At 31.8% G+C, this 22,553-nt stretch overlaps 9 protein-coding genes across 9 annotated transcripts, besides 5 other annotated features; 1 reads left to right on the top strand and 8 right to left on the bottom strand.

The window, feature by feature from the left end:
* Positions 1 to 235: 235 nt before the first annotated feature.
* On the bottom strand, positions 236 to 2,217 carry TVAGG3_1045880 (cyclic nucleotide-binding domain containing protein family; the record flags this gene model as incomplete). The annotated part of the gene is made up of 1 exon (XM_001584390.1): positions 431 to 2,200. One exon carries the CDS (start codon positions 2,198 to 2,200, stop codon positions 431 to 433), a length of 1,770 nt encoding a protein of 589 aa, XP_001584440.1.
* Positions 2,218 to 3,055: 838 nt separating this feature from the next.
* Positions 3,056 to 3,164: a mobile genetic element.
* Positions 3,165 to 3,549: 385 nt separating this feature from the next.
* Positions 3,550 to 3,658: a mobile genetic element.
* Positions 3,659 to 3,799: 141 nt separating this feature from the next.
* Positions 3,800 to 3,908: a mobile genetic element.
* A 120-nt stretch (positions 3,909 to 4,028) lies between these two features.
* Positions 4,029 to 4,090: a mobile genetic element.
* Positions 4,091 to 6,758: 2,668 nt separating this feature from the next.
* On the top strand, positions 6,759 to 7,433 carry TVAGG3_1045830 (ankyrin repeats (many copies)-containing protein; the record flags this gene model as incomplete). The annotated part of the gene is made up of 1 exon (XM_001584389.1): positions 6,759 to 7,433. One exon carries the CDS (start codon positions 6,759 to 6,761, stop codon positions 7,431 to 7,433), a length of 675 nt encoding a protein of 224 aa, XP_001584439.1.
* Positions 7,434 to 7,619: 186 nt separating this feature from the next.
* Positions 7,620 to 8,901, bottom strand: TVAGG3_1045820 (La ribonucleoprotein domain family; the record flags this gene model as incomplete). The annotated part of the gene is made up of 1 exon (XM_001584388.2): positions 7,633 to 8,877. The coding sequence occupies one exon, from the start codon at positions 8,875 to 8,877 to the stop codon at positions 7,633 to 7,635; it is 1,245 nt and encodes a 414-aa protein (XP_001584438.1).
* Positions 8,902 to 9,527: 626 nt separating this feature from the next.
* Positions 9,528 to 10,313, bottom strand: TVAGG3_1045800 (uncharacterized protein; the record flags this gene model as incomplete). Its single annotated transcript, XM_001584387.1, has 1 exon — positions 9,528 to 10,313. The coding sequence occupies one exon, from the start codon at positions 10,311 to 10,313 to the stop codon at positions 9,528 to 9,530; it is 786 nt and encodes a 261-aa protein (XP_001584437.1).
* A 189-nt stretch (positions 10,314 to 10,502) lies between these two features.
* Positions 10,503 to 10,928, bottom strand: TVAGG3_1045810 (protein transport; the record flags this gene model as incomplete). Its single annotated transcript, XM_001584386.1, has 1 exon — positions 10,503 to 10,928. The coding sequence occupies one exon, from the start codon at positions 10,926 to 10,928 to the stop codon at positions 10,503 to 10,505; it is 426 nt and encodes a 141-aa protein (XP_001584436.1).
* Positions 10,929 to 11,261: 333 nt separating this feature from the next.
* Positions 11,262 to 11,845, bottom strand: TVAGG3_1045790 (protein ubiquitination; the record flags this gene model as incomplete). Its single annotated transcript, XM_001584385.1, has 1 exon — positions 11,262 to 11,834. One exon carries the CDS (start codon positions 11,832 to 11,834, stop codon positions 11,262 to 11,264), a length of 573 nt encoding a protein of 190 aa, XP_001584435.1.
* Positions 11,846 to 12,017: 172 nt separating this feature from the next.
* Positions 12,018 to 12,782, bottom strand: TVAGG3_1045780 (protein ubiquitination; the record flags this gene model as incomplete). The annotated part of the gene is made up of 1 exon (XM_001584384.1): positions 12,381 to 12,782. One exon carries the CDS (start codon positions 12,780 to 12,782, stop codon positions 12,381 to 12,383), a length of 402 nt encoding a protein of 133 aa, XP_001584434.1.
* Positions 12,783 to 14,929: 2,147 nt separating this feature from the next.
* TVAGG3_1045770 (positive regulation of cilium movement) lies at positions 14,930 to 16,255 on the bottom strand (the record flags this gene model as incomplete). The annotated part of the gene is made up of 1 exon (XM_001584383.1): positions 14,955 to 16,232. One exon carries the CDS (start codon positions 16,230 to 16,232, stop codon positions 14,955 to 14,957), a length of 1,278 nt encoding a protein of 425 aa, XP_001584433.1.
* A 279-nt stretch (positions 16,256 to 16,534) lies between these two features.
* Positions 16,535 to 18,128: a mobile genetic element.
* A 255-nt stretch (positions 18,129 to 18,383) lies between these two features.
* Positions 18,384 to 22,365, bottom strand: TVAGG3_1045750 (nuclear chaperone required for maturation and nuclear export of pre-60s ribosome subunits; the record flags this gene model as incomplete). Its single annotated transcript, XM_001584382.1, has 1 exon — positions 18,467 to 22,348. The coding sequence occupies one exon, from the start codon at positions 22,346 to 22,348 to the stop codon at positions 18,467 to 18,469; it is 3,882 nt and encodes a 1,293-aa protein (XP_001584432.1).
* Between the last annotated feature and the right edge of the window lie 188 nt (positions 22,366 to 22,553).

Here is a 22,553-nt window from a genome sequence, read left to right as displayed (position 1 = left end):
ACGTTTATAAAAAAATATTTATTGGTTCCGGATTTTTCCAACTAAAGTTTCATTTTTACTTCAATTTTATGATAATTAATTCATGTAATCCGTTATGATTGGAGACAAATTAATTTGTATGACTACTATTTGATAAAAATACATTTAATATATCATTATGGCCATCAGATACTGTAAAATGAGCAGAAAGATTTCCAAATAAAAGCAAAAATTGAAACTTGCATAACATTATAGGGTTTTACATGGGGTGCAAAAAATGCGCAAAAACGATTATTTAAAATTGAATCTGCGCAAATTTTGCGCATTTGAAAAAGTTTGGATACAGATTTGTAATACCAAGCGATATTTACTATAAAATACTATTCTAGTTTATACATAACACAGAACATATTTAAACAAAATTTTATAAAAAAACAAAAATATAAACAAATTAATTTTGAATTTCAAACAAAAATATTGATTGAGACTTATTTCTCATAGAGTTATTCTTTCTTGCAGTTCTTCTAAGAACCTCTTGTTCCTTCAAATCCCTCGACTTCTGCAATTCCTGTTGCACCTTTCTCTTCATTTCATCCTTGTAAAATTCCTCATCTTTTTCTCTTGCTGCATCAGCAGTTTTTGCTCTTTCTGACTGTCTAGAAACAGTTCTTCTTCTTCTCTTCATCAACTCACTCTTTCTCTTCTCGATATCTCTACTGATTTGTGCTTCTCTGAGAACTTTTTCTCCAATAATTCTCTTAGTTTTGCTAAGTTTTCTTTCTTCGATTTCTCTTTCTTTTTCTCTTCTTCTTTTGATTTCTTGTTCGATATCAACTTCTTCTTCGAAGGCATGTCTCGATAAAGGGCGTGCATTCTCAACAGGTTTAAGAGCCTTAGGAGGTCCGAAATGTCTCATTCCGACTTCTCCATTCATTACTTGTCTCTCTATCTTGAAAACTCTTCTGGCTTCTTTGAGACATTTCTTTTTATATTGACTCCATTGCATGGCACGTTGTTTTTCAATCCAAACATCAATCAATGCGGAATCGGAAGGCTGTTCATATACTGCTTTCTTTATTAATTCAACATTTCGCTCTGTAACTGCAGATAATAAATTTGATAATTTAAGGTTATGAAGCAAAGCTGGTTCTTCTACACGTAATCTGAACTGGTGGCTAATCCATCCACCTTGAAGACGTGGATCTGGGAAGATTTCGCCGGGTCCAAGTTCTTTTGCTTGGATGAAATATTTTCCTCGAGGTAATTTGACTCTGAAAACGTCATCTTGTACTTTGTCTTCTGTTTTAGGAATGTATTCTGTGAAATCTACCATTCTGTGAAGAGAAAATTTTCCTTCAGCAATTAAATAAAAGCCTTGGGATTTGGAGAACTGGTCAATTTCGTTTGCATGTATTTCTTCTTCTGTTTTACCGTTAGGATTGAAGTTGTTTGGCTGTGTAATTGCTTGAGCATTATTCAAATCGATAATTGTACCGGCAGGGACGTTAAATTCGACTGTATTTTGTGCAAGTGTCTTGAATGTTTCTGCTTCATCGATTGTTGGATCATAATCACTATGTAAACATCGTAATTCTTTAACTTGAAGAAGTAACTGAATTCGTTTTTCTCTTTGTGCTTCGGCAAAGTATCTAGCTGTTGTTCTGTATATTTCATTATCTACACGTGCGAGAATAGTCTTTTGCGAAACGTAAATAGTTGCGTTTCTTAAGCAATCATCAATAAGAGCAACGGCTCCAAAGTCGCATTTTGGACCAGCTGTAAAAACGCATTTGAAATATTGATCTTGACCAAGTGCTTTTCTCAAATTTTGTATCATTACTGGTGGAATATCTGCCATGAATGAATCATCCTTAGTTAAAACAACAACCAAACATTGACCACTTATAACAATATACCAGCCATTTGCTACATCACCTTGTTTAAAAAGAACGGAATTTGCGTCCACTTCTTCGTAAACAATTTGACGACAAACTTCTCTTCTCATTGGTTGAGAATGAATATTTCGTGTAAAACAATCCCAACTTCCTATTGTTGATAAAAGTGTATCAACATGATGGTTAGTTCTCTCATTAGGGGAAGTTTTCAGTGCTTGAATAACTTGATCAATTGTTTTTTCGTTAGATTTTACCTCTCTCTTTTTCATAGGTGTAAGTATTATGCGTGGTTTATGCTTCAATGTTACTTTCAGCTCTTCATTCATGATTTACAAAATTTCTGACAAAATTTGAAGATTTTTGTCATAAACGTATTATTTATTTGTCAATTATCAATTTTTCAATGTAGCTGATATCAATTTTAACATATTCTCATTAATGCCTAAGGTAAGTTTCAAGAATGAAAGACTTTTACTGATGTATTTTTCGATTAATGTAATATTATTGTTTTTTCTTTGATAATGCCTGTACATTCGGTCATATCAGTAGTTTTTTAAAGTTTTTAACGTCTGTATTGCACGCACTTCATTTGATCAAATTTTGATTTTTGTAACAACAAGAGAAAAGGATAGTCTAATCATAATGTACTCTTAAATGATTATGTTATCAAACAGTAGTAATGTTAACATAAAATGAAAAAAAATTGGTGGTAAATTATAGTTGAATACAAATTAAAATAAATCATTAATGGACAATTATAAGTTTGTTATTAATTCACAGTATTGTCATAACTCATCTTTAGCGAAAGATGGTATATGATTTTCCTTTATTATCAATGGAAATGAATTTACGACAACTCAATTTCATGCATCTGTTATTAGTAACACTGTTAGAGACATTATAATGACAGATCAAAGTGTCTCATATATCAATATTACTATTCCAACTAATGACGGGCTCGGAAAAGCTCTAAACATTTTTTCTTCTTTACTGAAACAAGGTTTTGTAGAAGAAGATCTTATATACGAAAAAAAGAGATCTGACATTGTGTCAGATCTCAGTAAAAGTGACATTTACATGTCAAAAAAATAGAATGAGTTTAAGTAATTAAAATTGAGGGTGAGAGTAGTATTGTATGAAATAATATCTCTCACCCTCCAATTCATCCTATGGCGCCGAAAAAATTTTGGTGAAATGCGACCACATTTCACCAAAATTTCTCGGCGCCATATAGAGAACTAGAGCCTGTGAGGTACTGATACTATCCATGTACCTCGCAGGCTCTAGTTCCAAGCCAAAATGGCTAAAAATTGCCCGCAATTGTTCACATTGCGGGCAATTTTAGCCATTTTTGGCTGGGAATTGAGGGTGAGAGTAGTATTGTATGAAATAATATCTCTCACCCTCCAATTCATCCTATGGCGCCGAAAAATTTTGGTGAAATGCGACCACATTTCACCAAAATTTCTCGGCGCCATATAGAGAGAGCCTGTGAGGTACTGATACTATCCATGTACCTCGCAGGCTCTAGTTCCAAGCCAAAATGGCTAAAAATTGCCCGCAATTGTTCACATTGCGGGCAATTTTTAGCCATTTTGGCTGGGAATTGGAGGGTGAGAGTAGTATTGTATGAAATAATATCTCTCACCCTCCAATTCATCCTATGGCGCCGAAAAAATTTTGGTGAAATGCGACCACATTTCACCAAAATTTCTCGGCGCCATATAGAGAACTAGAGCCTGTGAGGTACTGATACTATCCATGTACCTCGCAGGCTCTAGTTCCAAGCCAAAATGGCTAAAAATTGCCCGCAATTGTTCACATTGCGGGCAATTTTTAGCCATTTTGGCTGGGAATTGGAGGGTGAGAGTAGTATTGTATGAAATAATATCTCTCACCCTCCAATTCATCCTATGGCGCCGAAAAAATTTTGGTGAAATGCGACCACATTTCACCAAAATTTCTCGGCGCCATATAGAGAACTAGAGCCTGTGAGGTACTGATACTATCCATGTACCTCGCAGGCTCTAGTTCCAAGCCAAAATGGCTAAAAATTGCCCGCAATTGTTCACATTCCCATCTTTTGTTGGTAAGACGAAGAATATGAAATAAATTATGAAGAAGATAATGATGAATAAAATATCACTTTTTATATTTTTGACACGTAAAGTTGTCACTTTTCTGTCAAGCTGTTTTTATCGTTTTCGTATATAACAAAACATTTGTCAACATGTATTATTACAAAAGAAAACTTAAATATCATTTATCAAATATAGTCTGAAGAGTTCAGATTTCAGTATAGCTTCTTCATATATTTCTTCTCACTTCTCATTCATCGGATATTCAAATTTATTATCAATGATTACTTCAGAATTAGATTTGCTTCCAGATCAAATTTTAGGAAGGAACAAAAATGATATTGCTATGGATTTTGTTGTTTCTATTTTAAGGATACCCTTACATTGCGTAGTTAGAAAGAGAATATGATATTGTCATGATTGCTAAAGTTTTAGGCTCCAGAAATGAATATACATCAAACTGAAACAATTGATAAATTGAATGAACTTTTGAGAGGTTCTCAAATAAAAAAAATTATCTAATTTTTTACAATATTACTATTATTTTATCCACATATGTATATATAGTAATTTGAGAAAACTTTTAGGAAAAAATAAGTTTAATAAAAATCTGAATTTTACTTGTTGTGGGATTGTTATTAATTGACACTCCAGACGTATTACTAATAGTTATGCGTATGCAATTAAAGTATTTCTGATGGACAAAATGTGAGATTTATATCAGATAATTCATTTCTACTATTAAGTTATTCATTTATGAGTTTGCACTTATTCGCACTAAATAAATAACTATTAAAAATTGTTTTAATTAATTGACACCATATAATAGAGTGAATTTTGTTTGATCAAACAACAATAGATGATAGATATAAAGCCAAGAAACTTGCTATTAATATGCTCTACTTGCTATTTCAATGTAAGTATGATATTTTCTAAATGTTTCGTTCAGATAACTTAGATATATTAGTCAAAATTTGAAATTTTAATAGCACATATATTAAAAATAATTATTATTCATAAAAGATTAATGAAATAGTAAAAAAATCAATCAAATTATAAAAATACAACATTTAGAAGAATTCTTATTATCCTTCAAAAAGTCAGTATTTCTGCTGTAATTTTCTACAACATTGTAGTTATTGCACTTTGTCTATGGATTTGTATATATGTTATATATAAATTATATATTTAAACTGCCCATAAGTGCAATTTTTATATAAATTGTTTATTTCTTTAACAATTTCATATGAAATATGCTTTTTTAAGCGTATCAAAGCTGTGTTCTTAATGTGCATGGATATATCAAGAAAAATGTCGAAAAAAAATGTGAATTCACAAATTCACTGAATTTTCACCGTTTTTTGAATTTTGCTACAGCACTAATATTAAATAATACTAAAATCTTCTGTCTTTGTAAAAGAATCTATTCTGACAAAAAGTGCTCGTTTAAATTTAATGATCATCTGTATGACTAAGTGGTAAAAAGTGTTTATGACCAAAAAAGGGTTACATGCTTAGTCTATTTTTCTGACAGGATACTCTAGATTTACATGATCTCTATTTCATATCTCCGTTTTTAGATTCTTCGACAGATTTTATGATAGAAAACCAAGATTAACAAATTTCCGGCATGTTAATGAAGAAATCTGCAGCTACCCTCAATATTATTTCAATAATCAGTATCGTTTCTCTTACAATTTATTTTTTTCTCAATAATTTAACAAGAAATAACAATACACACTTGGTTTTACGTATAAAAGCTAAGTGTCGAACTTAATCAACTTTACTTACTTAGCAAATGAATATTTTTGTGGTTGCGAGTTCTGAATGCTGAAGTTTTAGATTTCTCTATAAATGATATCATTGCACTTACAATGTTGTTCCAGCCTATCGCATAAATCATAGAAAATCCAAAAAAAAATTATAAAGAAAATTCATGTCATGAAGTTCAAAAAATACCGTGTAACATTAAAATTTGTTATGCATAATACATTTTAGCTATTATTGATTTTTTTAATTTTCGAGAAATTGAATGGTGAGTCCGATAGAGAAATTTTTAAAAAATCCTAGTGCCTCATAGAAGTAATTTCCCTCGTCTCCCATACTTCCAAATGTATGCATATGACATAAACTTTTATGCATTACACAAGTGGCCAATAATATCTATAGAGTAAAAAATTAGAAATTTAATTTTTTTATATGATAGTTATATTTCAGATTTGCGAGCGTAACTTTTTTCTCCATGGCATACTTGTTTTAAGAGCAAATGATCAAAATCGTCCTTCAATTATTGAAGGAGCTGATATCTTTTGAAAATTGAATTGAAAGGGTATTCAATTTTCAAATTTCCTCTCAATTTTGGAAACATATCAACTCTATGAATTAACAATTATGTGCCTTTACAGTTTATCAGTCATATAAGGTGCTTATAAAGAAAAAAGTTACGCTCGCAAAATATGTTTTTATATAGATTTCACATAAAATAATTATGTAATTTCTAAAAAGAATATTTTTGTTCTTGAATATTAAAGTGTATTGTAGTTTAAAAAGTTTTAAATATGTTGCTAAAATTTCAGGTTTATAGCTCATGTCTAGCATGACTTCTTTGTATGCGCAAAAAATCTGACACGTAAGGGTATCCTTAAGTAACAATTCTCTGCTTTTGAAAAGAGAAGATGATATGTGTAATTTTGTAATTTCATATTGCAAAACATTATCTGAATTAGAAAAGCTTTTGCCAATGATCCAATTCGAATATTGTACAAACAAAACTGTTTCTGATTTCATAAACAAATATTCTTCTTTCATGCATCCAAATTCAGAGTGTGAAATTCCAGAACACGCTGAATCAAATGAATATCAAGATGAAAGCCAATTCTTCTCACAAATATTTACAAAAATGTTAGGAGGTAATAATACAATACCTTGTGATTATAATACAACAACAGAATCTAACATCAAATTATTTGAAAAGCTTAATCCAAAAACCCATTTTGATGCAATTTATAAAACTTTTGATAAATGTAGCAAAGAAGGAGATCTTTATTCAATACAGTATGGGATTGAACTGAATTTTCAAAACTGTCGAGATATAAATGGTCGTTGTATTATCCATCAAGCAGCTTATCAAAACAATTTATCACTTGTCAAAGATCTCATTAAATGCGGAGTAGATATTAATAGTAGAACTCATAATAATAACACACCATTGATCTATGCTTGTATTACAGGTTCAAAGTCTGTTGTAAATTATCTTGTATCATTAGATAAAATCGATATTAATGCTCAAAATGGAGACGGTAATACTGCTCTTCATTATGCATGCATGTACAACATGCTTGATATCGTCAACACTCTTCTACAGACAAAAAGAACGGATGTGATAATAAGGAATAAAGAAGGTCAATATGCCTATGAATTAACTAGTAATGATTATATACTAAAAGCAATTTGTACAATTGCCTACATATTTCATGAATGATAACTATTATTTCAGAATGTGAAATGTGTATTTATTTGACACTCTAGCTTTACATTTCAATTTTCTTGGAAATCACAATACAATGTTTTATATACTGTTATCCTTTTTTTGCTCTTACAGTAAAGATATTGATTTTATGAGTACATTCATGAGGGAGGAAAAAAAGCAAATTTTGAAAAACTTAAAGAAAAATCCGATTTTACCATTTTTGGCGCATAGCGTGATCCGGTGGCGCCGAGGATGGCTGAACCCTCTGCGGGCCATTCCAGTCTTTGTCACCGTTATCGTTGTATCTTCTTCCGTGTCCACCTCTCTTTCCTCCGAAGCTCTTTCTCTTTGGCGGCGAAGCAGGTTGTTGTAGAGGGGATTCGAAGGCTATCGGTGGCTGTGGAGATGAAGGAACCTCAAATCTCGGGTGCGGGGCCGATGAACCTCCAGGGGGGAAGTTCCTCGGTTTTCTGTTTCTTTGTTTTGACTGTGAGTGTGACTGGTTTTTGTCTGAGCCCGACTTGAATGACTCAAATGTCGGATATTTCTCAAGAACGTCATTCATTTCTTGAGAAACTGGGATAGTAATTCCGAGTTTCTGAAATTCGAGAAATGCTTTCATTTTCTCGATACCGTAAGTGGATCCTTTTGCGTAATCTTCGAGGGCCTCGCGCTCTAGATCTTTGAATATCTTCTCGTTCCAGTTCTTTTCAAGGCCGTATGAACAAAGTCGGAAATAACATTCGATGCCATAATGTGATCCATGTGCGACATCGGCTTTGGCAAGAGTAAGGAACTCTTTGTACATCTCGTCGTTGAAGTGATCACGAAGATAGTAGCACCAGAAATAATATAAAGAATTCATCTCAGAACTACGGCCTGGACCGGCAGTGTTTCTCTCGCTGAGTGCAATGGAGCGGAATTTGTCGTATTTTGATTGTACGAAGTGGTCTTCTTGAAGTAGATCGTGTGAAATATGATCGAAATACCTGTGAGAGCCTGCTTCGCTTGGAATCGAAACGATGTTACGCTTGTCTCGAGATTTGTTCATTGATGCACGGCGTGCTCGTTGATTCTTAGGAGCTTTTGCAACGATATCGGGCCCGCCTGACATTGGTGGAACATCAACCTTATCCTGACCGTCAACCATCATCTGCTCTCTCAAAGCATGAGGTGTGTATGAATGGAAGCCATCCGCTAATAACGATGGATCAGGTGCAGGACCTCCAAATAGTGGGTCAATTTCGTTGCCAAAGTCTCCTGGACCCCTCTTCTTCGGTCCTGTACGGCTTCCGTGGTGGGAATGGTTCGCGTCATCCTGAATCTTATTTGACGGACCCAGGGATCCGCTTAAAACAGAATCTGTGAAATCGTCGGAGATTATATCTTCCTCCTCGATCTCATTTTCATATGTTGGCTGATTTTGAACCAACCCAATCACGTCCCAGTCCGACATTTTTCAAAAGGACGATGTTTTCCCATTTTACATTTACTTGTCAAAATTTTCGGGTCAATTCGAAATGACCATCACAATGCATTTCTTATTTATAACAAGAAAACTCAAAATTTTGTTCAAAAGGAGGATTATTATATTGAAATCGCCAATATCGAATGAAAATATGTGTTATCCATATGCATAAATGACTGATTTATATTTTTATACTATACTACGATCGTCTGACTGAGTATGGGTTTGAAAAACCAACTTCTAAACAAAATAATTGCGAAATTCGAAAAATTTATGTGTATAGGTATCTTTTAGAAGAAACAATTCATTTTGCATTAAACTAATATTAAATTTTATAAGACATGATAAGCGATTGAGAGTTGGGTCAGGAAGTGAAATGAGCACTCAAGAGAGATTTCCTTTTTTAAGCATTAATCTTTCTAAAAACAGATAGTGTGTTATATATATCATATATTTTTCGGTTATTGTACACTTTTTTATCTGTTCGAAATTTTATCTGCAAAATTTAATCAAATTTCTATCAAATACTACTGTTGCACTAGAAAGACAATGCATTCATTCTTCATTCCAAGAATAATTCAGTTAATTTACAAATGATATTAAGCTTTTCAATGAGAATTGTATAAAACTGTAAGATATCATTTTGGCCATTGCTTATATTCTCTAATTGCATCTATTAGATGTTCGTCTGGATCTATTTTTGAATCAAGCCAAATTGCTTGAATTACTTCAATTGCAAGTGTTGTTGGATCAAATCCACCTTGGAAATACTTACCGAATCCTATAGAATTGTCAAAAGTTACCGCTATATATGGACATTTTTGAGGAAATTCTCCCTTATGTATATGTGTTTTTAAGATTCTAAACCCGTTATTATCAAAATCTGATCCATCATCTTCAAATGCAGCTTTCCATTGTGCTTTTAATGTCCCATCATTGACATTTGAAGGTATTGGAAAAATATCAACGATTAAAGGGAAGGAACCTGTAGAATATTCAAAGAATACAAGACCAAAATCTTGTTGTAAAGCAATGAGCGTCAATGATCGAAACCATGTATTAAGTTCGAGTGTTTGCGCATTATTTAAGTAAGAAGTTGCTGTTGCAGCAGGAACTACTACTTGTAAATGATATGGTATTGTACTTGTTTCAATATATTGAAGAAATGAATTTTCGAATTTAAATAAAACTGTTGGTTTGGGTTGATTTGATGATTCTGGAAGCTCTTTTCCTTCTAAAACTACATTATCATTCATATGTTGAAAAATTTCAATTTGTTTTGATTCATTATATTTATCCGCTTCTTTATATAGCTTTTCGAGTTCTTCTGTAGGCAAATTTGTCGAAAATATATCTCTGGTTTCGTTTAATCTTTCTAATACTCGTATTCTCCAATTTTGCCTTTGTTGCGTTTTATTTGACATAAAAAATAATGATTCATTGGCCAAAATCGGAGTAAACTAGAATAATAGATTCTAAACATTGCTAGAGTGTGTGCAATTTCACATCAATCATATTCAAATAAAAAAAAAATCAAATATTATTATCAAATAAATTTAGATTTTTGTATTTTAAAAAAACTGGATATTATCTTTAGTCATTGATGAAATCCTTTAGATGTAGATAGAGTTAAGCATTGTAACAACTTTTTGCTTTGAAGTTTCGACAATCTGACCATCAACAATGATTTCATTAAGAGCTGTATAGGCTTGAGGAAGATTATAAAGAATATGGAATTCTGTAATATCGCCGAAGTATTCTCTGAGTGTTTGGAAGAAGAAATCGAAGAATGAAACGACAGCAATTTCGTTTGAATCTTCTTCGACAGCAGCAATGCAATAAATAGCAAGATAACGCTTGTAGACAATCTTTAAATCGCCATGGTGAAATGTGAATGACATTTGTTCATTTCTAGAAACGCATTGACGAATAATTTCACTTTCAAGCTTTTGGCGTTCCTCTATTGATGGACGCTCGCCATAGTATTGAGCAAGACGTGTCTGGCCATAACGATTCACAATGAGGAAAAACTTAATCATCGTCAAATACAAACGTGACATAGTTTACATTAGCCACAAATTTCGATCTAGATCCGATGGAAAGATTTTATATCATGAAAAGAATACTCTCGGTTAAAAATGAAATAACTCGCTGCAAAAATAAGTAAATCTTAAAATATTGTTAGAGATTTCAATATCATTTGTTTATGCAAGAAAAATTATATGGATACATAGGTTTATTTACGCCAAAAATAAATGGAGAGGAACTGCTCTTCATTATCGAACTTCTTAATGAAAAAGGAATGGCTAAACTTTTACTTTCATACGGAGCAAAAACTAATGTTCCTGCCTAATATATTTTTATATTTAAAATTATATATGAGGTGATTTTAAAAGTGCGCTTAGTATATTTCCATCTCTAGTCAATTCGGAGGCAATTTTGCCTGCTTTATTTCTAATTTTCACATCCGTTCTTTTTGTCTGTAGAAGAGCATTGACAATATCAAGCATGTTGCATATGCATGCATAATGAAGAGCAGTATTACATTTTTCGTTTTGAGCATTAATATCAATTTCATTTAATGATACAAGATAATTTACAACAGACTTTGAACTTGTCATACAAGCATAGATCAGTGGTGTGTTATTATTATGAGTTCTACTATTAATATCTACTCCGCATTTAATGAGATCTTTGACAAGTGATAAATTGTTTTGATAAGCTGCTTGATGGATAATACAACGACCATTTATATCTCGACAGTTTTGAAAATTCAGTTCAATCCCATACTGTATTGAATAAAGATCTCCTTCTTTGCTACATTTATCAAAAGTTTTATAAATTGCATCAAAATGGGTTTTTGGATTAAGCTTTTCAAATAATTTGATGTTAGAATCAGTTGTTGTATTATAATCACAAGGTATTGTATTATTACCACTTAACATTTTTCCTAAATGTTAGTCACCGTTACGGTTTTTTCTTTGGGGGTGAGCTTGCGAGCCCCCAAAAAAAGAAAAAACCGTAACGGTGAGCTCACATTTCGGCATAGTTTAAGTCTAGGTTTTGCATTTTAAAATGTTTGTTACCTTATCTTCTTTCAAAAAGTGGCAAAAATTTGTTTGAAATTTGAAAAAGATATTTTTATTTGCATAAATGACATTCAACTACGCTGTAGCATGATTCTTTTGCATGCTCTAGTTTTTTTCTCAGTTCAATCTCCTTCCATACTCTTGCTTGTACCAGTAAGATCGCACCAAAATTCTCAAAAATTAAGATCTCCAAATTTTATGTCCAACTCCAATTATCAAACGCCCTCATTAACGCCACTCATAGCCATCTTTCATGCATGAGAAATCGTTATTAGAAGATTTTTTACGGCTAATTATCTGATTCAATTCAGATCAATACTCAAAGCCCCATTATTTATTTATAAATCCTTGTTTGTCGCCTATGCGAATAAAAATTCTTTTTATATTTTAAACAATTTTTTTTCACTTTGGAAGGAGAAAGGTGACTAACATTTTAAAAATGCAAAAACCGACTAAACTATTTGTAAATATTTGTGAGAAGAATTGGCTTTCATCTTGATATTCATTTGATTCAGCGTGTTCTGGAATTTCACACTCTGAATTTGGATGCATTAGAGAAGAATATTTGTTTATGAAATCAGAAACAGTTTTGTTTGTACAATATTCGAATTGGATCATTGGCAAAAGCTTTTCTAATTCAGATAATGTTTTGCAATATGAAATTACAAAATTACACATATCATCTTCTCTTTTCAAAAGCAGAGAATTGCTACTTAAAATAGAAACAATAAAATCCATAGCAATATCATTTTTGTTCCTTCCTAAAATTTGATCTGGAAGCAAATCTAATTCTGAAGTAATCATTGATAATAAATTTAAATATCCGATGAATGAGAAGTGAGAAGAAATATATGAAGAAGCTATACTGAAATCTGAACTCTTCAGACTATATTTGATAAATGATATTTAAGTTTTCTTTTGTAATAATACATGTTGACAAATGTTTTTTATATTGTTCAATGAAATCAGCGTTATTGAGAATAATACCTAGTTCATAAAGGCATTCACTCACATTAATATCAATATCTTCTTCTACAAAACCTTGTTTCAGTAAAGAAGAAAAAATGTTTAGAGCTTTTCCGAGCCCGTCATTAGTTGGAATAGTAATATTGATATATGAGACACTTTGATCTGTCATTATAATGTCTCTAACAGTGTTACTAATAACAGATGCATGAAATTGAGTTGTCGTAAATTCATTTCCATTGATAATAAAGGAAAATCCTATACCATCTTTCGCTAAAGATGAGTTATGACAATACTGTGAATTAATAACAAACTTATAATTGTCCATTAATGATTTATTTTAATTTGTATTCAACTATAATTTACCACCAATTTTTTTTTCATTTTATGTTAACATTACTACTGTTTGATAACATAATCATTTAAGAGTACATTATGATTAGACTATTCTTTTCTCTTGTTGTTACAAAAATCAAAATTTGATCAAATGAAGTGCGTGCAATACAGACGTTAAAAACTTTAAAAACTATTGACATGACCGATTGTGCAGATATTATTAAAGGAAAAAACAATAATATTATCGATATTTTTGAAATCAAACAATTACCTCAGATATTATTGTTTGACTTAAGGGTTTCGTTTTGCGAAAAAAACGTACAATACGCAATTTCGCTAAAAAACATTTAGCTAGCAATTTCGACCTTTGACTCCACTCAAGACGTCACTTTTTTAATTTTGCGGTATCATATTTTTGGAAAATCTTTATGAATATTATATAAAAAGTCTCTTTAATATCTATATTTCATATTTTTATCGATTTTTAAAGTTTTTGCGAAAAGTATTCAATTATTTTTGCTATTTGGTCGGGTAAATGTCAGATTTGCGACATTTTCTGATATGATATTCAGATTCTACGTTGATAATAATGCTTATAGAACCCTCTTGCTATTGTATCAAAATTGCGAAACCGATAGCAAAAATATCTCGCAATATCAAAATTGAGATATTGAGTGAATTATGCATTATAGAGATTAAAAATCTGATTTGTGAAAACATCTCATCAGTTTCTAGCTAATTCAAAAATCTTTACTATCTTATTCGATTAAAATGAAAAGGGAATAGTTTCATTATGCTTTAAATGACAGCCTTATAATATAATCATAGTTTTCGCTCAATATGCAGCATTTTTTTTTCGAAATCTATGGTCAATATCCTAAATACTGATTGCTTTGCATTCATATCTCTTACATTTTCTATACCCACATCACTATTCATTGCTATTCCTATCTTTTTCATTTTTGTTTGTTTCTCATAATTTCTCAAAAAACATGATAACTTGATATTTGTAAATATCATACTTTATAACGTAAATAAGAACTTGACCTATTAAGAAAAGCAGTAATGAAAAGAAAATCTGAAATTCATAAAAATTACAAGTTTCTGATGACAATTAGCTTAATTAAACCAGGTACAAGATTATATAATTGTATTTTCTATCCAATTATCCATATAATATCTTATCCAGAAAAAATAACTTGATCAATACCAAATGATTTTTTAACTAGTAAATAAAGTATTTTCTTTACACACACATTGTATATCATAGTTTTTTTTTGGTTTCGCAAAACATCCAAAAACAAATATGCTATAAAAGTGACAATTTTAGCAAAACGAAACCCTTATTTGACTTTTTTTTCTTTAATACCTATGGTGAATTTCAAGAAGTGAAATATTTTCTGAGTTTTCGATTCTTGAAATTCACCTTAGGTATTAATGACAATATGCTATAATTGATATCAAATTCATGGAAAAATCGAACATGACATCAAATTATAGAAATTGAAATAAATGAATCAAAAAAAATGAGTTTTTTTTCCACAATGAAATATGTTTCAATTGAATGTTGTAAGTCTATTCATGCAATATAGTTCCATGGAAAAAAGTAGACTTATGTTTACAATAAAAAATAATAACAAACGATATCTTTATAATATAAAAACAACAAAAAAATTACTGATGTGTTGGATGTATAGCCAAAAACCTCACTTTGTTCTTATCTGCGACAGGTTTTGGATAAATGATAGTTTGAGCTGCCTGATGTACAGTAGTTATTCTCTGTTTTGGTCCAAAAACATTGAGAGAACGTTGTTGGACAGCTCTGAAGATTGGAGTCAAAGGATTTCCGCATTCTCCAGGAAATACTTTTTCCCAACCGTTTTCTGGACCATTTTCGACCTCTAGAGGTGATCCATCAACAGTAACTATCTTCATTGCATCGCAAATAAGGTCGTGTTTGAGTCCTTTTTCACATGCAAATGTTACTTTTAGAGATGGACGGTCGTTTAGCTCCAAAACAATGGGGTTAGCATTTTCATCAAGTAGAATATCAATTCCACATATGTGAAAATACTTTTTCATTGGAGTAATTTGGCAATGAGGAGATTTTGGATCTTTTTTAGCGGCAGGAATCTGACTAACGATCTGTGGATACAAGGATAGCATTGTAAGAAGGGCTACTCTCTTAATACGGTCCCAAACATCGCTGGCTTTTGGATCTGCTGCTCGAACATCATTTAATACGTCACTAAGTAGTCTTGTGAAGTTATTTGTAGCTTCAGTATTCTCCACATTGATAGCAGTATTGGTGATATGCTCAAACTTGTCATTAATATTGTCTTTTGTCGGAGGATGATATTTTTTAGTACAAAATCTGGCAAGACCTTCTCTATATACGTACATTGTGAATGGTTCGAGCGTAGAGATAAGGATATATACACGAAAATCAAATTTGTACCCATCAAGTAAAAATGGAGAAATATAACGTTGAATAATCGCTGGAGAAGTATCATTAACAATAGCATATGGATTTTGTATCAATTTAATACCATTGCCACAGCAACCCGCACGTGGCTTCCATATCCATGTTAATCCTCTTCCGAGTTTTCCTGTCAAATGTGTATGTTCTTTCTGAAAATCGGAAAACTGATGTGGTAGTAAGAATGTTTCTGGAAAGAAATTATAATATTGAGGGAATAAAGTTTGCATCTGATTTAAAGCTTGGAAAAGTGTTGATTTGTAGCATAAAACATCCATCTGCGGAATCTTGTTAATTCTTTGATTTGGTTTAACAGTGCAAAACTCTTCAGGAGGGATGTATCCGTCCCACCAAATCAGAGGGGCAAGTGAATTTCCAGAAGAAACTTCATATCCCATATCCTTAAGAGCATCTACGATGATGTGGCATTTCAAACGCCTTACATCAACGAGAGTTCCTTTTTCGTACATCATTGTTGAGTTTGAAGGGAAAAAACCGCAAATTTTGGCACGTTAATTATTTCAACAAATTTGACGATGGAAATATTTACAGTAACTTTTTATTCATGAATTTAGAGTCATATCTGTAATACGCGCTATATTTATCATTGAATAAAGTTACCATCGATGAATTACTTTGATTTTCATTGTTTGGCCAAATAAATACTATCGTTAATTCTCAGAAAAATACTGACATTTTCAGATTTGGCTTTTGGCTTCTGAAATTAATTTAGTCCTTATATTTTATCAAATTTTCAATGATACACCTTAATAAAGTTAATATAAAGGTACATTCACTATTTTTGACAAAATTTTAAATTTTCATGGGGTTGTAAATCTTATAATAACTAGATGAATAAGGAATGAATCCCAGTATAATGTGCATCATTATATTAAACACTATATGTAAGGCTAATGATTCTATTAACACTTATGAAGATCTATAGTATTTGAGCAGATAAATTTGATAATTTCCAAAACTCTTATATTTCAAAATTAAAGTGTGCGAATGCATTTAAATGAGAGCAAAAAGAGATTGATGCTGTTAAAACTAGGTGTTAATTTGCAATTATTTCGCATCACAAGAACTACCCAGTAAATTCGGCTATCTTTCTTTGCAATTATTCTCCATTATACATATAATATAATGGTTAGGGTTTGAAGAAAAGTTACTAGAGAATTATTGACTTTTGAAATAATGCAGAATTTTACTTGAAGAAATCATTAATTTATGAGTTCCAAATTGCTAAGCATGACAAAGGATCATTAAATTTGCTACAATTAAATACACTTATTGCAGAATTAAGATTTTTGAAATTAAAAGTTTGAAATATTGCCTTTTTGAATAAAAATTTAAATTTTATTATATAATCATGATAATATCTTATAGAAATTAAAAGAAAATATTTTAAACCATTCAAATATTTTGAATGTCTTATCAATTTAAAATATAAAAAGATAGCTTGATTTTATCATCATTAGTTGTTATCAAAGTTTTCTTCTTTTGATGAACAACAGTAAATGATTTGTTAATTACTTGTCTTCCTTTTTCGCAGCAAAATCGACAGTTATGATGATAATCTTGCTGTCAATTTTGAAACTCTCTGATTTACAAGTAAGCATTCCTTTGGAAAAGCAGTCCTATTCTGTTTTCAAGATATTTTAAAGCCTCCATTTCATACAATGCGCAGATCTATTCGAAATTGCAAGAACTCTCAAGAAAAATGCAGCAGCAAAGAAGATTCCATAGTTTCTAGCATCAAAAATTTACAACCTTAATACAACAGTTAAAGAGAAGCTCGAAAAGAAAATATTTAACCATAAAGCTGGAAACCATTCGATATCTACTATTGGATCTAATAAAAAGTTAATTATAACATATTTAACATGCTATTTGTTGACTTTGTTCCATTATATTACCATATATATCTTTTTGAAATCTAAAATATTTTTACGATTTTAACCATGTGTTGTTGAAACCATATATCAATCTTAGCTAAAGTATAGTTTATGAGTCTGTCACCATCTAACGTATGAATTTTCAAAAATGTCAAATATGTTCATTTTTTCTGTAGATTCAGCCATAATTTCACGTTGTTATACTATTCAACTATTATTTAATATTTTTATCGATTTAAATATATGATGAGATGCTTAGTTCTCCTGGAAATCGATTTTTAATCGCAATTTTAACTTTCCAAAAAAATTCAAAAATAAAAATCCCTCTCAATTTTCTAGGTTTTATAACTCGCCAAATCTCTAGCCAAATTTTTTGGCCCGTATAAATATTGTTAGGCACTATATAGGGATGCTATTTATCCTATTTTCATCCCATTTTACTGTTATCGCCTAGTGAATGTACCTTTGTTAATATTTGATATTGATATTTTTATTTATTCATCAATCGATGGTGTGTATTCATAAGATAGTATTTCATTGCATCTATATGTCAATCTGACCAACAAAATCTCTGATAAATGATAAATAATTGATGAATTATCAAAATTATCTTTTGTTTTCGATGATTATCAAGTCAAATGGTTAAAATTATCTGGGTTATTCCATGTTCTTAGTGATAATGATCAATTAAAAGGAAATTTGTCTTAGATATCTAAAAAATAATTATTTATAACAAATAAAAAAGAAAGTTTTAGATTTTTCTCTGTTTTTAAAACAATATAAAAAATTAAGGGTGAAATAATAAAAAATTAGAAGTATCTCTTCTTACTTAAATAATCAGCCATTACGCCACCAAATAAAGTACTTGCTGGACCTTCTACAGGCTTTGGAGGCTCTTCTTTCTTTGTTTCAAACAAAGGTTTGGAAGAAGCAGCTGTTTCTTGCATCTTCTTTTGGTTATTGAAGAAGAAATTGATGGCACCAGAATTTTTAGAAGGTTTAGTTTGATCTTTGAAACTTCCCATTGTCTGTTGTTTTGTCCACGGTGGCTGGTTGTCCTGTGGTTTATTTTGTGGAGAAGAGAAGAATGACATCTTCTTTGGCTCTTCTTTACTTGGAGACTTGAAGATGTTATTGAATTTAACTTCTTCTTTCTTTTGAGGATTCAAAACATTTTTAATTAATTCTTCTTTCTTCTTGTCTTCTTCGCGCCTTGAAGCTCCAAAGATGTTGTTGAATGCACCTTGGTTATAAGAAGCATTTGGTTTAACACCTGACTTAGGTGTTGATGGCTGTGGTTTGTCTGCATCAATCTTGGAAGTTGTCAATCTCATTGCTGATTTAGATTCCATGACTTTTTGCGAATCTCCTAATTTAGTTTGTTGTTCTGTTTTTGCAGGAATATTTAACTTAACTTCCTTCTTCGCCTCTTCTTCTACTTTGGCTTTTTCTTCTTTAGCTTGATCCTTAATTGATTCAGCAATATTTAATCCGGATTTTTCTGCTTCTTTAACTTCTTCTTTGACTTCATCTTTTGGCTTTTCTTCTTCTTTCTTTGGTTCTTCTGTGTCATCCTTTCCATTGGCTGTTAATGCATTTGATAATGCTCCACCAATAGATAATGGCTTAGCTTCTTCCTTTGGTTTGTCTTCTTCGACTTTAGGTTTTTCTTCCTCTTCTTTCTTCTGAGTTTCCTCTGGTTTAACTTCATTTTCTTTGGCTTCTTCCTTTGGTTTTTCTTCTTCCTTCTTTGGTTCTTCTGTATCATCTTTTCCATTGGCTGTTAATGCATTAGAGAGAGCTCCACCGATGGATAATGGTTTAGCTTCTTCCTTTGGTTTGTCTTCTTCGACTTTTTGTTGTTCAACTTCTTTAGGTTTTTCTTCTTCTTTCTTTTCATCTTGAAGTGTTTCATTTATTGCATTACCAATGGAAAGTGATCTCTCTTCTGGTTTGTCACTTTTTACTTCCTCTTTTGTGTCACTTTTTGGTTCACTTTCTTGTATTTTTTCTTCTTCCTTTGGTTTCTCTTCTTCTTTCTTTGGTTCTTCTTCTGTATCATCTTTTCCATTTGCTGTGAGTGCGTGAGATAAAGCACCACCAATTGATAATGGTTTAGCTTCTTCTTTAGGTTGTTCCTTTGGTTTGTCGTCATCATCCATTGGATCATCTCCAAATGGATTTTCAAGATTTCCGAGATCGAATTCTTCATCATCTTTCTTTTCTTCTTCCTTCTTCGGTTCTTCTTTTTGTTCTTCCTTTGGTTTGTCAGATGATGCTGTCAAAACGTTTGCAATTTCACCAAATAATCCTTTACTTTCTTCTTTCAGTTTTTCTTCTGATTTGTCACTTTTTACTTCCTCTTTTGTGTCACTTTTTGTTTCTTCATCTTTCGCTTCTTCTTTCTTAGGAGATTCTGATTCTGGTTTGATTGTGTTTGATATTGCACCAGAAATATCTAAACCATGTTCCTCCTTCTTCGGAGATTTTTCATCTAAATCAGGAATTTGGTCAAATGGATCTTCATTTAGATCTAATTCATCTTCTTTCTTTTCTGTCAATGCTTCAGCGACTTCTGCTTTGATACTTAATGCTGGTTTTTGTTCTTCTTGTTTTGGTTTTTCTTCTTCTGTATTTTCTTCTTTTGGTTTGGCCAAAACATTTGAAATAGCATCTGTTAAATCTAAATCTTTCTTTTCTTCAGGTTTTTCTTTGTCATCATTGTCAAATGCATCTGCCAAAGCATTCTTAAGATCTTCTTCATCTTTGTCTTTCTTGTCTTCTTGTTTATCATCCATTGGCTCTACAGCATTTGCAATTGCTTGTTTGATGTCGTTTTTCTCTTCTTTTTCTTCCGATTTCTTGTCTTCTAATTCATATGCCAAAGCATCTAATAAATCTTTCTCTTCTTCTTTCTTTGGTTCTTCTTCTTTAGGTTTTTCAAATCCATTTAATAATGTATTCTTAAGATCAACGTTTTCGATCTTCTTCTCTTCTTCTTTAGTATCCAAACCATCTAAGACAGATTCTTTGATATCAAGTTCGTCTTCTTTTTCTTCTTCTTTTGGTTTTTCTTCTTCTTTGCCACCTAAATCATCTAAGACTGCACCTTTGATATCAAGTTCGTCTTCCTTTGTTTTTTCTTCCTCTTTTGGCTTATCTTCGTCTTTGTTTTCTTTATCGTCGTCGAAATCGAAATCATCATCTTTCTTTTCATCCTCTTTAGGCTTCTCTTCTTCTTTGTTGTCATCATCGAAGCCATCTTTGAGTGCATCTTTGAGATCAACTTCGTCTTTCTTTGGTTCTTCATCTTTCTTATCATTATCATCATTAAAACCATCAAGAAAAGCATCTTTGAGGTCGACATCGTCTTTCTTTTCTTCCTCTTTAGGTTTCTCTTCTTCGTTTGGCTTATTTTCTTCGAAATCGTCTTCATCATCTTTCTTTTCTTTTTCAAGGGCTTCTGAAACTTCTGCTTTGATGCTGAGAGATGGCTGCGGTTCTTCCTTTGGCTTCTCTTCTTCCTTTGGTTCAATTTCAGGTTCATCAAGTTCGAAATCGTTGTTTTCTTCCTTCTTTTCTTCCTCTTTCTTGTTGTCTTCAAGAGCTTCAGCAACTTCGGCCTTGAGACTAAGAGAAACTTCCTTTTCTTTAGGCTCATCTTCGAAATCATTGTTTTCTTCTTCCTTTGGCTTCTCTTCGTCCTTGTTATCTTCAAGGGCTTCAGCAACCTCGGCTTTGAGGCTAAGCTCTGGCTTCTTTTCCTCATTATCGTTATCATCAAGAGTGAAATCATCGTTTTCATCGTTCTTTGGCTCTTCCTTGGCCTCTTCTGCTGGTGGCTGAGGATTTTCTTTCTTCTTTTCCTCTGGTTGTTCATCGTCGATATTAAATTCGTCATTTTCTTTGTTTTCTTCCGGATTGAGTTTCTCCTGAACTGCTTCCTTGAACCTGATTTTCTCTGGTTCAGGATTTGTAACTTGTTCAGATTCTTTTGGTTTTTCGGATTCATTTTCTGGTTCTTCGAGATTTTCATTTTCAGGTTCCTTCTTTGGTGGTTCTTGTTCGAAAATTTCTTCTTCGTGGTGTTCTTCTTCGACTGGTTTTTGATCTTTCTTATCGTTGTGTAATTTCGGAAGCTTTGATCCTCCTTCGGTATTAGTAGGTCTATTCTTTTGAGAAGCAGTCTTAATTGGTCTTTTAAGAACAGCAGACATTGGTTTCTTTGGTTGATTACTATTTGCGGATTTCTTTGAAGGAGCTTTATATCCTTCTGTGTCTGTAACTGTCAAGCCATCATCATTATACAATGTGCTTTGTTTATGAGGTTGAATCATTGAAGATTGTGTTGCTGGACGCAAATAATTTACTGGTGTTAGCTTTGTATCTTGATCCTTTAATTCTTTCAACCAGTCCGTATTTCTCTGTTCCTTGTGTGTTGAATTTGAAATTTGAACATCACCATAATATTGTCTGAGCATTTCCATTCGCTCTTCATTAGTCTTTTTAATTCTTTCTATATTCGATTGACGTCTCTGAATCATGTTAAGAACGCGTGGTGCAACATTTGGTTTTGTTTGTTGTAAAGTTGGGCGCATTTCTTTGAGAGTCTTCAAATGCAACTTGTAAATTCGCTTCTTATCAAGTACATCAAGGTACTCAGAAGCGACTGGCGGCATTCGGCAACTCATTTTCGATTAAAATTAAATTTTTAAACACTAAAAGTTCGTTTTTTGTTTCTATCTCAATTTCAAAAATTATTAGAAAATGAATTAATAATTGGTAATATTGCTGTTTATCAAGAACCCGATAGCATTCAATTTAGATATCTGAAAGTTGTAGATGAAATTATCTAGGCGATAAGTTGAAAATTAACGATAATACATCCTCCATTGA

The sequence above is a fragment of the Trichomonas vaginalis genome, chromosome I (assembly GCF_026262505.1).
Source record: "Trichomonas vaginalis G3 chromosome I, whole genome shotgun sequence".
In the NCBI taxonomy this organism is placed as follows: Eukaryota; Parabasalia; order Trichomonadida; family Trichomonadidae; genus Trichomonas; species Trichomonas vaginalis.
The sequence above is the reverse complement of the archived record's forward strand: the minus strand, read 5'-3'. Positions and strand labels throughout refer to the sequence as shown.